Here is a 13,065-nt window from a genome sequence, read left to right on the forward strand (position 1 = left end):
TTTAAGTTTCATGACGCAGGCTTTCCTGAGATGCTGGGTCAGCTTCGGCTGCCTGTGAAACCCCAATTAGAAGCTCTGCACACATGGGGGCTCATTACTTGCGCCCTTCCCTCTAGGGTGGCCTGGCTGCTCCCTTGGGTAACCACAGGTGTCAGAAAGTTTAGGTGTTCCCCTCAGCCTGGTCTAATGCCCCAGGAAAGACCCTTTCAGCCTCCTGGCTGCGGGCAATCTGAAAACCCAGAAGAGGGGATGGGGCATGGTCTCAGCATCTAACACTTATAGGTTCATTTAACCCCTCTGTTCCTACTATGGCACCTCTGCCCTTAATTGTGAATGGTATCTCTCAGCCCAAGATGTGCCCTTTTACCTTCTTTAGATGACAGACATCCAGTCTTTTATCAGGATGGGGAAGGCAGCACAGATATGGTGAGAGGATCTGGGCATCTGGGTGCTTCTTAAGCAGACTTTATGCCAGTTATTAGCTTAGCCCCCATTCACACCCGCATCCAGAGGTGCCTATTGCCATCCATTGGTGAACCTTCTGGGGACTCCAGAGTTTGTTCTTGGCTTTCCTTCCTGGCTACCATTTCAAGATTTCATTTTCTCAGGCCTGCTAAGTATTTTAGCTTCAACAACCGTGTTGCAGTTACTTCTTCCCTTGCTTGCCCCATTCTTGCCAATTTCTGCCTAAGAGCAAAGCAAACTTACTGCTGTGTCAGGAGGCTCCAAAAGTCAGAGTCAACACATACCATCAATCCACCACCTCCAGCGGAAACCTCAGCCCCCTTTCCAGTCCAGCCTCTTCACTCCAGACACATCCCCATCCACTTTCTCTGGGCTGATCCTCCCTACCCTGCTTTTGTTTATCCTGGTCCTTCCATCTGACACTAGATCCTCACCCATCTCATACATACAGAAGCCACCTCTGTCAAAATCCTCTTAAGCAAGGAAAACATGGGCCGGTGGCTATGGTGAGATTTTCCTCTGGGGAAGACAACTATATGTATCTGGAAGATATTCCCATGTGGGATTGGGGTAGTCTGCTGGGCCCTGGGGCCTCTTCCATAAACAATCATTTATTTATTTATTTTATTTTGTAAAACATTTATTCATTTATTTGGTTGCACCGGGTCTTAGTTGTGGCATGCATGTGGGATCTAGCTCCCTGACCAGATATCGAACCTGGGCCCCCTGCATTGGAAGCGTAGAGTCTTAACCACTGGACCACCAGGGAAGTCCCCATGAACAATCATTAAAGGCCTGAGAAATAAACCAAGGGGCTGAGTTTTGCCTCCAGAATGCCACGGGGGCACAGCCAAAATCCTCAGGGAGGCTGCATCCATGCGGAGGCCTGTGGGCTGTTCCGGGCTGTGGATGGGGCTGGGGTATGTGTTAGTGCAGACGACCCTTGACCCAGGCTTGCCTCCCCTCACCCAGGGCAGGTGTCTTGTCCATGGTCAAAGCCCAATGCCTAGAAGGGTGCCTACTCCTAGGTGTGTGCAGGCTGGGGTGTCCCGAGGGATCATGGAGAAAGTGGGGAGATGTGGTACCTTGAAGACTGGGCAGAATACTGCTGGCTGGAGAGGGAGGGGGAGGGGATGCGTGGCTGGTAAGTCAGCTAGGGCCAGCTCCATCCTTAATGAAGTGACTGATTGTGACATGTGGTGAGACTGCTGGAATATTCTGAATCATTATTTGGTCAGAACACAAATCTCTTAAATGTCATCAACACAAGCTGCCTGGGAGAAGAATGACTACTTCCTGCCAATAGGAGACCGTCTTAGAGGAACCTGACCCAGCTGGCTGGTACAGAGCCCCCCCACCCCGCCCCCCCGAATAGCATGCTGTGTGGTCTTCCCGGGGGGAGCACGGACTCCACCAGGGAAAGGGAACTTTAGGGTTTTAGTCACAGATACCCAGGGCGCCCAAACGTCCACACCAGTTTACAGGTCACCATGACATGCAACGCAGAATGCCTGTCTCCGTTCCTCCTTAGTGACCTGGAGAGATTTTTCTACCCAGGCCCCAAATTAATTCTGTGAGAATGGCTGCTATTAATTTTGTGCGCAGAATGACTTTGTCCCACCCACCCCTCTTCTCCGGTCCGCAGGGATCCAGTGCCTGGGCTGCCCTCCCTCTCCAGGCTCCCCGCGGGCAGCTGACATGTTTGAACGTCCATTAAGAGCTGCAGACGCCGGCCAGTCTCTCCGGGTCAGGGGCTTGCTGCGATCGGTTCCGGCCTCTACCCTCTATGATGATGGCCTAGGCCTGTAGCAGAACGGCGGGGGGGTAGGGCCTAGAGAGAGTGAGGGTGAGGGCGCCGGTGAGGGCCAAGGGCAAGTGGGCGGGGCGGGGCAGGGAGCATTTCCTCCGCCAGGCCCGACAGTGGGTGGGTGGGGCGCGGTGGGCGGGGCCCTCGCAGCCGGTGGCTTTTGAAGCCTCCCCGGCCGAGGTGGGAGAGGGGCAGCCGGGAGAAGTTGGCAGCGGGCCTGGGGAGGGGAGGCGGAGGAAGGGGCCCTGCGTTCCCTAAGCGGCGGCGCCGACGCCCCGGCACGTAGTTCACTCCTGCGAACACAAGACGCGGTGGACACATCACCCACACTGCCAGGCTAACCACCAGCTTGGGGCCAGTCGGGCTCCGGATGACCCGGGCTCAAGGGCAGCGCGGCGCGGCTCGATCCCCGGCCGCCGGACGGTGGGGGAGCTCCGGGTTCCTCCGGCGGGAGTGGCCCCTCCCCGCCCGAGACCCCGCTACCGGCCGGGCAGGGCCGAGCGCCGGACTCAGCAGGGGAGGAGCGTGCAGCGGGCGAGCGGTCTTTCTCGCGGCGAGGCCGCCCAAGAACCCGGCTTCGGCGGGGTTGTTCCGCGCCGGCTGGAGCGGACACGCCTCCTCGCCGGGCACCTCACTCCGGAGAGAAAAGGGAGAAGCGGAGGCGAGCCCCGCAGGGCGAGCTCTCCGCCGCGCCCAGCACAGGCGGGGCTGGAGGGACAAAGGGGCGCCCTTCAGAGCACTCGTCTCCGCGCCGGGGTTCAAGGCTGTCACGGTACAAAAGCTCCGACAGGAAAATACCCCGCGGGGTCCCCGCCGCGGAAGGGAGGGGGCGCGGCCCCGCCCCAGCCCGCCGCCCTCGGACGTCGTGCGTCAGCGTGCCCGGCTCCGGGCTCCAATTTCCGCCCCTCCTCCCGCCGGCCAAGGGGGCACGCCCATTGGCACGCGCACGCCCCGAGGCTGGGTGGGCGCCTCTCTCTGTACGGATTGGCCCTGCCGTGAACCCGCGGACCAATGGCGTCCGCCCTTGTCCTCGGCCACGCCTCCTCCCCAGGCGTGGGCGCGTGACCGCTCCATCCCGCCGATGCGCGCTCCGGGATCCCCGCCCCCTCCGCGTGCGCAGCTCCCCGCTGCCGCCGCCGCCGCCTGTAACCTGCGCCGCCAGGATGTGGCTGGGGGCTGACGTCGGGTCCAGATGTGGCCCCGGCCCCGCCCACCCCCGGGGCCGGGCCGCCCACACCGAGCCGCGGCGCGCGCGGTGGCTGTCCCGCCTGCCACAATGCGCGGCGAGGCTGCGGCCGCGACTTGGCGCGGTCGTCCCTAACGTCGCCACTCGGCATCCTTAGGACAGGCCTCCCCTGACGCCCCGCGGAGACCCCACTGGCCCGCGCCCCCCATGCGCTCACTCTTCGGTGCCCAGCCAGGCGGGCGCCTCGCAGACGCGGAGCCGCGCGGGTGACGGCAGAGGCGGTTGCGCGCCCAGCCCAGCCCGCGGAGAGGGCGCGCCGCGCCCCCGCCCCCCGCCAGCTCTCCGGAGGCCGTGGGTGCGGATGCGCCGCTGACGACTCGCAACGACCAGCAGTGCCGTCCGCCCGCCGGCCGGAGCCCGCAGCATGGCAGCCGCCGCCTATGTGGACCACTTCGCCGCCGAGTGCCTCGTGTCCATGTCGAGCCGCGCGGTCGTTCACGGGCCGCGGGAGGGGCCGCAGCCCGGACCCGAGGGCGCGGCCGCTGTCGCCGCCACGCTGCCCCGCGTCGAAGAGCGCCGCGACGGCAAGGACAGCGCCTCGCTCTTCGTAGTGGCGCGGATCCTGGCGGACCTTAACCAACAAGCGCCGGCGCCCGCCCCCGCGGAGCGCAGAGAGGGCGCCGCGGCCCGGAAGGCGAGGACCCCCTGCCGCCTGCCGCCCGCGCCACCACCCGCCCCCGAGCCCGCCTCCCCCGGCACCGGTGGCGCGGCGGCCGCGCCCCTCAGCCCGGCGTGGAGCGAGCCCGAGCCCGAGCCCGAGGCGGGGCTGGAGCCGGAGCGAGAGCCGGGGCCCGCGGGGAGCGGCGAGCCCGGCCTCAGACAAAGGGGCCGGCGGGGTCGAAGTCGCGCCGACCTCGAGTCCCCGCAGAGAAAGCACAAGTGCCACTACGCGGGCTGCGAGAAAGTTTACGGGAAATCCTCGCACCTCAAGGCGCACCTGAGAACTCACACAGGTCAGTGGGGCGGCCCGGGGCCAGTGCGAGTTGCGCAGCCACGCCCCCGGAGCCGCCGGCGGGTAGCGAGGGGAGGTCGGGCGGGGAACGGTAGGAGCCTCGCCCCTTTCCCAGCCGCTTGGGGCTGCGGGCGACACCCCGCGCACCGCGCGAGGCGGATCCAGACATTGGGAGCCGGCGCCCGCCCGGCGACCGCGCCCCCGCCGGGCACGCCCCCTCCCCGGGCGCGCTCGGGCGGGGCCGCGGGGGCGATTATCGTCATCAGGGCCGGGGCCGGGGGCGGGGACCCCGCCCAGGCCGGGGGGCGCAAGGGCAGGTGCCGGCTAGCTGGGTGGGGGCCGAGGTTGCCGCCGGGGGAGGTGGGCGGCCCGGGAGCTGCGGGGGAGGGGTGTCCTCTCCCGGCCCCTCCCCCGCCGGCCGGGCGCGCGCTCGGGTGGGGAGGGGCCGGCCCGGGCGCGCGGCGGGCGGAGTTCATGCGGGGACAGGGCTGCCTCCAGCCACTCGGCACATTCTTCGCTCTCCTCTTCCTGTAATTTTTCCAGCGCTCTAAGGTTTAATTTGTCGAAACCAGAGCCAGCGGCGGCCGACGCGGGGGGCGGTCCCGGGTCCTCTCCCGCGGCTCTTTGTGGGAGCCCCGCCCATCCGGCCGGCGGGGGCGCGCCGGCCCCGAGTGACTCTTGGGGCCCGCTGCGCTTTCTCCCGAAAGGAGCGCCCTGCCTCCTGCCCGTGAGTCTGCGCCGCCCTCCTCCCCGCCGTGCTCTCACCTGCCGGGGCCGGATGCGGGCAGGCAGCACCTGCACGGGGGCGGGCGGCCGGAGCCGGCAGCCTGGGATCCGCGGACCGCCGCCCGCCCCCGACCTCAGGGCAGCATTTCCCTTCGCGCGAGTCCGGGACTTTGTTGTTGATTCCTCTGTGGTTTTTTGTTTTTTAAACACAAAAGTGGAAACAACCTTTTAATGGTTAAACAATCTTTCTTTCCCAGTTTGGTTTAAAGAATTGTGTATTTCATCTGAGCTCACGCGAACTCTTCTGAACACTTTGGTATTCCACCTTTGAGACAGTTTTTAAGCCTTTATACTATTAACTTCGTGATCAAAGGTTTAGTCTTCTCATTTGTAAAACAACTCACAAACTGATTACATGACTGATTTAAAAACCGCAGTAGTCTTCAAGAACCTAGAGCTGAAAGGCTTTTTCTCCCGGTACATTTGGAACTGAGTCGGCCCGAGGTCTGCGGGTGTCAGGTACCGCGGATCTCACGACCTCTTCCCCCCGAGGCTGTCCCCGCATTTCTGGTCCCACGCTGTGGCCGCTCAGACCACGTGGCAGGTGGTGGGGTCGCGGGTGAAGGCGGGCCGTTTCTAGGCTGTCTGAGTCAGAGTTCGGGCTGTGTGGACTCATGAGGGGGGTGGGGACGTTACTGCAAGAGTGGGTGTGGTCGTGGGGGAGGGGCGAAGCTAGGTTTGGAGCCAGGTGGACCCCAAGTACCCGGGCGGGGCCAGCGTTTGGGGTGCGGCTGGGGTTGAGTACCCCGTTGAGGCGAGGCCAGTACTGGGTAGGGAACTTGATTGGAAAACCTTTCTGTAGCCTCTTTTACTGTGGCCTTCCACCCGGCAGCACCCGGTAGCCAGCTTCGCGAATTGCAGAGGGACTGGCCTGGGGCGGGGCTCGCCCAGGCCTCTGCCGGGGGATGCCTTCCGGGTTGCCTCAGCCCCCCTGGTCCAGGGTCCATGTGCCCTGCGCAGCACAGGGCAGGATGGCTAGATGCTTGGGTCAGGGGTGCTGGGAACCCGCGTCTTCGCAGTGGGGTGGAAGCCAGCCTCTCTGGGGTGCCTGGAAGCCCAAGGCAGCCAGAAGAGGATGGATCCATACTTTGCCTGCAAAGTGCTATGTCTGTTCTTAGAGCAGGAAGCCGGCCCCAACCTCCAGGTGTGCAGAAACTCGGAGCTCTACCTCCAGAGCAGTTGCAGACCTCCAAGTCAGGAGTACACAGGGTTCCCTTGGGGCCCTCGGAAATGCAGATTTCCAGGTCCCAGATGCTGACTGCAGTTTAAGGGGTTGCCCAGGTGAATCTGCTTATGAACCAAGAATCTATCTCTGGTCCAGGGCTCCTCCAGGAAGCCCATTTCCAGGCTGAGCCCAGGTGTGCAGAGCATAAGTCACTGGTGTTCATAGAGGGGACAGAGGTAGCCCACAGAAGGGAGAGGAAAGGCAAGTTGGCTGCAGGGGGTGACCGAGAGGTGATCCTGGGAAGACTCGAGCAACAGACCCTGGTTTGTGGGCTCCCAGAGTGTTCTGTGGTGGGAGGGGTGGTCTCTGCAGGCAGTGGCTCAGGTCATGCCAGGCCTTTCATTAGGGACACCCCTACCCCCATAGCGATTGTATGGTGGGGAGTGAATACCAAAATGACCTTTAGCCAAGGAGGCAGTTGGCACCTTGCTCTGCCTAGCTTTGTGACCAGGGACTGGTCCCCAGGTCTCCCTGCAGCTTGGTGATGTCTCCCTTGACCACCTGGAAGGTTTGCGGGAAACGAGGGTGTGTGTGTACGTGAAATTCCTTTGGGAGTTCCTAGGGTCATCTTTTTTTTTTTTGATGTGGACCATTTTAAAAGTCTTTATTGAATTTGTTACAATATTGTTTCTGTTCTATGTTTTTGGTATTTTGGCTGCGGAGCATGTGGGATCTTAGCTCCCCAGCCAGGAATTGAACTCTCAGCCCCTGCATTGGAAGGTGAAGTCGTAACCTCTGGGCTGCTAGGGAAGTCCCCTAGGGGCATCTTTGACTCTGGGGGAACCTGGGCTTCCTGGCTCTGCTCTAATCTCCCACCCCCACCCCTAACTGACTGCACGCAAAGAGCTGCTGCTTGTCCTGGTTAGCTCTGTGGCCATGTGGTCCCCCAGTGGTCATCCTAGGAACTCATGACCCTCTGTCACATTTAGGTAACTGTTGATGTTATAGCAAAGGGTTTGGGAACTGCCTAGACCAGGAACAGATTTCCTTCGTGGCTGAAGGGCTTTGATTTGAAAATTCAAGGACTTAGAGAAGGGAAGCTCTGGATCCCTCTGAGGGCAGACTCCCCGCCCACTCCCAGCAGCTGGCCAGGTTGCACATATTGGAGGAGGTTCCTGCCTGTTGTCCAGGATGGGGCGGGGGGCAGGGGGTGCTTGGTGAGCACCAAGCAGAGTGGCCCCAGTCTTTCTAGGCAGACATATCACAAATACATTCCTACCTGTTTGTTCCCACAAAGGATTGTTTTCAGAATGCCTCTGTGCCCTGTTTTCCCTCCAGCGCTAGTAGCCAAAACCTCTCCTTGCACCCTGGGCTGGGCCCGTCTCAGCAGCTCTGGGGGCCTGGCCAGGAAGGTGGGCACTGTGCTGGACACAGCCCCTCCCTCCTGCAGCCCCAGAGAGATGTTCCTAGCCACCTGGCCCTGTGTGGGGTGGGGTGGAAAGTAGAGTGAGACTTCACTGTCTCAGCCATTTCCTGTGATAATTTGGGGCAGGATTTTTTTGAAATTTACCCTGACCCACTGAACGAGGGATTCGATCCCCAGTGAGATTACTGGGGCAAGGATTTAGGTCCCCTCCCCCAACCCAAGCTCCGGCTTTAGAACATGGTTTCCAAGCACACTGCCCCCCCCACCCCCCGGACTCCTGGCAGGTGCTCCCCTGGGCAGCTGCTTTGGAAAGGCAGCCTGTCAAGAGTGGAGGGTGGCTGGCCGGGATCTCCTTCGCCCAGAGCAAACCAAGCTGGCAGAGGGCCAGCACTTTGTCTAGGACACGGCCAGGCCAGCAGCTCCCGCCCCTGCTCGCCCACAGTCCCAGGCTGCCAGTGGGCCTAGTTGTGAAACTCTTCAAACAGTGCAGAAGTGTGTAGACAGAATGTGCAACCCTCTCCTCCCCCAGCTAACCACTGCTGCCCTTTACTGGTGCGTCCCTTTCCAGACCCTTTTAATGGATTTTTGTGTATACGCACAAGCACGTGCATCCACGGAGTAGGTGATTTAAAAACACACATGTAGGGCTTCCCTGGTGGCGCAGTGGTTGAGAGTCTGCCTGCCGATGCAGGGGACACAGGTTCGTGCCCCGGTCCGGGAGGATCCCACATGCCGCAAAGCGGCTAGGCCCGTGAGCCATGGCCGCTGAGGCTGCGCATCCGGAGCCTGTGCTCTGCAACGGGAGAGGCCACAACAGTGAGAAGCCCGCGAACCGCAAAACAGAACAAAACAAAACAAAAAACACACATGTAGGATCCACCAAACACATTCCACCAAGGCTTTTGTCCTGTGTGTTTGCTCAGTGAGGCAGCTTCGTTCTTTTTCCTGGCTGCATAGTACTCCAGGGTGCGGCTGTGTGGCTGTACTGTCACTTACCCAGTCTCTTACCTGCTGGAAGCACAGCTGCGCTGCTTTTCTTGTTTGTTTGCTGTTAGAAGCCATGCAGCAGTAGACTCTGGTGCGTGTCTTGGTGTCCAGCTGGCATTCGTGTGGGATTGAGAGCTGGTGGTGGTGGTGATGGGGGCATAGGCGGTGTTTAAATGTGTTGTAGAGCTACTATGTTGATTTAAAGGACACATTATGTTTTGAAAGGAAACAGGCTGACAGATCTTGGTCTCCCCAGTGCTAAGTTTCCTGCTGTGTCTCTGGCTGACTTTTTTTTTTTTTTTTAAACTTCTCCCAGTTCTCCTTTTGTACACGTGAAAGCATCATATTGAGAACATTTGAAACAAACCCAACAAAACCATTGTTACTCTCGCATCCCTCACGACAGGCTGTCCTGCCGTCCTGACTCAGCTTACCCAGAGACCTGCAGCCCCTGCCACAGTGAGGTGTGTCTCCGGGGGCCTCCTGGCACGGCCTGCACTGGGCGGGGGTGGGGGGCACCGATATGATGCCATTTGCTCCCCCCTCCCCTGGCTGAAAGCAGATTTGAGGCCCTCCCTCCTGTGTGAGCATCTGATAGGACCACGCTTCACTTAGCCAGAGGCCCAGTGTGTGTGGCTTCAAGCCTCTGGAACCAACAGGGTTGGGGGCCCTGCCCCTTCAGAGAAGGTGCTGCTGAGTCCACTCGTGGCGGCCCACACGCTCCCACACCCCTGCCTGCTCGGACGGGCTGAATCCTGAATCCCGGTGGTTGTTTGATTCCTAGACGTGGCATATCAAAAGGGCAAGGGTGAGATACATTGCTGGTGCCTAAAAGCAAGGGAGGAAGCAAACCAAAGGGTTATTCACATGCACGCATGTGTGTTTAAATATATAACTTGAGAAACCCCACAAAACCCCACAGCACTAGAGCAGATGCAGGGCATCTGCAGAGGCTGCGAGGTCCTCCCTGCCGTCCCCGGGGCCTGTGCTCCGTGACACCTGACCTTCCCAACAGAGATCTGGAGCTCTCAGGGCACTGTTAAGGTGTGTCTGGTTTGTGCCCTAAGAAGGCAGTGAAAATAGTTTTTAAAACAAAAACTTGTAGAATGACACACTCAGTGCTCACGCTGTGTCCTGCACATCCGCGCGGCTCACCAGGGGCTGGGCCTTCCGTTTGCAGTACTTTCCAGTACACTGTCTCATCTTCACAAGGACCCTATGGAACATGCACTGTAATTATTACTAGTTTTTAGATAAGGACACTCAGGCTCAGACGGGCTAAGAAATATGCTGGAGGTTGCACAGCAGATGAGGGTGGAGGCTCCCTGCTTCGGGGTGTGGGTGTGCCCGCGTGCCCGTCTCCACCGGGTTCCAGGGGACGGTGGATGAGCAGGGCCTCAGGGTGTTAGAAGCCCAAGTGTCCCTTGCACACCGTTTCCCCCACAAATTCTCATTACTTCTGAAACATGAAGGGATTGTACGACGAACATTCAAATACTCTTCTCCTCAAGTCATTAGTTAATATTTTGTCACACTTTAAAAAAATCCTTTCTTCCCTCTTCCCCACCTTCTCTCTCTAAATATTATGTTTTTTCCCTCCCCTGCCTCTCATCTCTCTAAATATTACACATTATCTAACATGCAGTCCATATTCAGTTTCCCTAGTGACCCTCCCAGGTGGCCCATACGGGAGCCGGGATGCGGTTAATCACACATTGCATTTGGTGGTCCTAATTCTTTAGTGTCCCTCAATCTGACACTAAGGGACACTAATGTGCCCCCCTCATCTTTTGGTCTTTGGTGCATTGGCATTTTAGGGATCCAAGCCAGTTATCTTATAGAACGATCCCACAATCTGCATTGGTCTTGTTTCCTCATGGTTAGATCCACTTTAAACAATCTTTGGTCAAAACTACAACGCAGGTGATGCTGGGCCCTCTGTGCACTACAGTGCTGGATCGCGGGTGAAGGGGTGTCTGCCAGGCTTCTCTGCCGTACAGGGCTGTTCTCTTCTTGACAGTAAGTGACACTCTGAGACCGTGGCTTCCCAGGGGGCCAGGGTGCTGCTGGTCCTTCGCAGAGCCAGGTACCGTGCTGGGGCGCCATCTGCTCACCTTTATTCAGCCCCTTCTGCCCAGTCCACCTGCCAAGCTTCTGTTCATCGTCCAGTGTCCTTGACTGGACAGGTGCTGGGTTTTTCAGGTTTGTTGTTGGAAGTCTTTTTAAAGTAAAAGGGCAGCTCAAGAGAGTCTTAGGAGCTCCTTCCCCCAAACAAACCAGATCCCCTGATTTTACGTTGAATCAGATGTTTCCAGATGGTATTTGGAGCAGCTCAGGAGGTGTTCGTGGGCATGTTCTTCTCCTTCAGCCCACACCTCGGCTCTGTGCCTACTGGTGACCTGTCTCCCAGGCCTGGGCGCGCGGGGCCTGCAGCCGGTGACACACTTAATTTCCTGGTGGGTCTCAACATGCTTTCCAGAAAAAACCCAAATACGGATCTAAGTCCATACACCTGAGCCTGTTTTCCTTTCCTTTCATAGCCCCAAATGGGGTTATTTTCTTGAGAAGTCAGTGTCCCGTCAAGATGGGAACAAACTTCTGAGTGTTCGCCTAGCTTGGTGGGTCAGAGGCAGCTGCTGCAGTGTGACTGGGATGGGGCACTGGGGACAGAGGCCCCCAGAGCTGAGTGCTGGGCTCAGACGGCCTTGGCCCCTGCCCTGGGCCAATACAATGGAGGCTGGAACTCTAACTTTTTACCCTGCAGGCAGTGATTTGACATGAGGCACTTAACGTTAGACATAAGGACTCCTCACCCAACCCCGAGTTCTGCCACACACACACACACACACACGCACGCGGTACCCTGTCCGTTGTGGCTGACCTGAGCATCCAAGGCTGGAGCGTGTTTCTGTGGAACCCATGACTCCCAGTTCCATGGTCAGTTTTACACGTTGGGGCCCACCCTCCCCCGCAGCGTAGAGGCCCTGCAGTGAGGGCGCTGTGTCCCCTCGCTCCTCTGGTGGCTGGGCTCTGCCGTGTCCTCCACCTGCTCCCGGTCCCCTGCTGAGCCGGGTGGGCTGGGGCATCCTCCCCGTTCACCATGGGCCTCGTGTGCGTGGTGCGGGCAGCCTGGCTCAGAGCGGCGTCTGTGCTGACATCGTTCTGAACGCACAGCACAGGGCACGCTCCAGATTTTTACTGTGATGTGTGTGCAGGGGGTGGAGGTGGGGATCTGTTTATTGTTCTCCTTTTTTGAAGTTCATCACGCAAAAAACACTCGCTAACCAGGAACTTGGCCGCACTCCGTGGCCATTGGCCAGTCTGTCCCAAGGTGACCTGTTCGGAAAAGTGCTGAGACTTGATGCCTCAGTTTAAATGTCCCTGCGCTGCTGCCACAGGGGCGTGGCCTGCCTGCACAGATGGGCGACCCGTGGTCCCCGAGCACAGGGCCCAGGCCTGGCTCCTGGAGCCAGAGCCCAGGGCGCGTGGTGGGAGAGCTTAGCAAGTTGGCAGTCACTCACCAGAGAGCGCGTGGCTCTGCCTGTGTCAGGCTCCTGCCTCGGAAGGGGCTTCTGGCGCGGGCCTTTGTCCTGCAGACGTGGCCAGTGGGAAGGAAGCTCAGGTGTGGAAGAGGGTGAAGCGGTCTCAGGAGCTCAGGGGGCTTCCTGCCCCCACCCGGGGCGGGGCCCCAGCAGGGTGCCGGCTGGGCAGCCAGGCAGGGACCTGGGGCCCGGTATGGGGTTCCTCATGCCCTTGGGTTAAGTTGACCCAAGGTCATTCTCCTCCAGTGGGAGCAGTACAGGAATTTCCTCCTCCTGTAAATTCCTTCTCTGAGCTTTTCACTTGTTTTTAACTCTTTTTTGTTGTATAAATGCTCACTAAAAAAAAAAAAAAAAAGGATAAAGAACTTGTTTGGGGGCCAGAGGAAGAAGCTAAAGTTAATGGCAGATCGAAAATAGAGGTTTTTGCAAGAAAGTGTTGGGAAAGAGAGGAACCAGAAAAGGCGCACACAAGCCGCAGCACTCAGCCCGCTAGGAGGGGCGGAGCGGGGCCCCAGGGGCCCAGGCGTGTCCTTGGTGGGGAGTGGTGTTTTGCCTGGGCCTTTGGCTGGCTGAGTTGCTCAAAACCAAGTCTGAGATCAGGGAGAGGGTCTGGGAGGTGGGGGGTTAGCACCGTGGGTGCTCCCTTATCAGCAGCAAACCTCACGGGTTTTCACTGGAGGAGGGACAGT

General features: G+C 59.3%; 1 protein-coding gene across 1 annotated transcript in view; it reads left to right on the forward strand.

Moving 5' to 3' along the window:
• Nucleotides 1-3,840: 3,840 nt before the first annotated feature.
• The window catches only part of KLF13 (KLF transcription factor 13), a 46,405-nt gene continuing 37,180 nt past the window's right edge, over nucleotides 3,841-13,065 (forward strand). Inside the window, exon 1 of the mRNA XM_079699519.1 lies at nucleotides 3,841-4,471. Within this exon, the coding sequence (XP_079555645.1) occupies nucleotides 3,883-4,471 (589 nt within the window). The 5' untranslated portion in view covers nucleotides 3,841-3,882. The remainder of the gene's footprint in view (nucleotides 4,472-13,065) is intronic.

This window comes from Hyperoodon ampullatus (genome assembly GCF_949752795.1).
Source record: "Hyperoodon ampullatus genome assembly, chromosome: 3".
Classification (NCBI taxonomy): Eukaryota; Metazoa; Chordata; class Mammalia; order Artiodactyla; family Ziphiidae; genus Hyperoodon; species Hyperoodon ampullatus.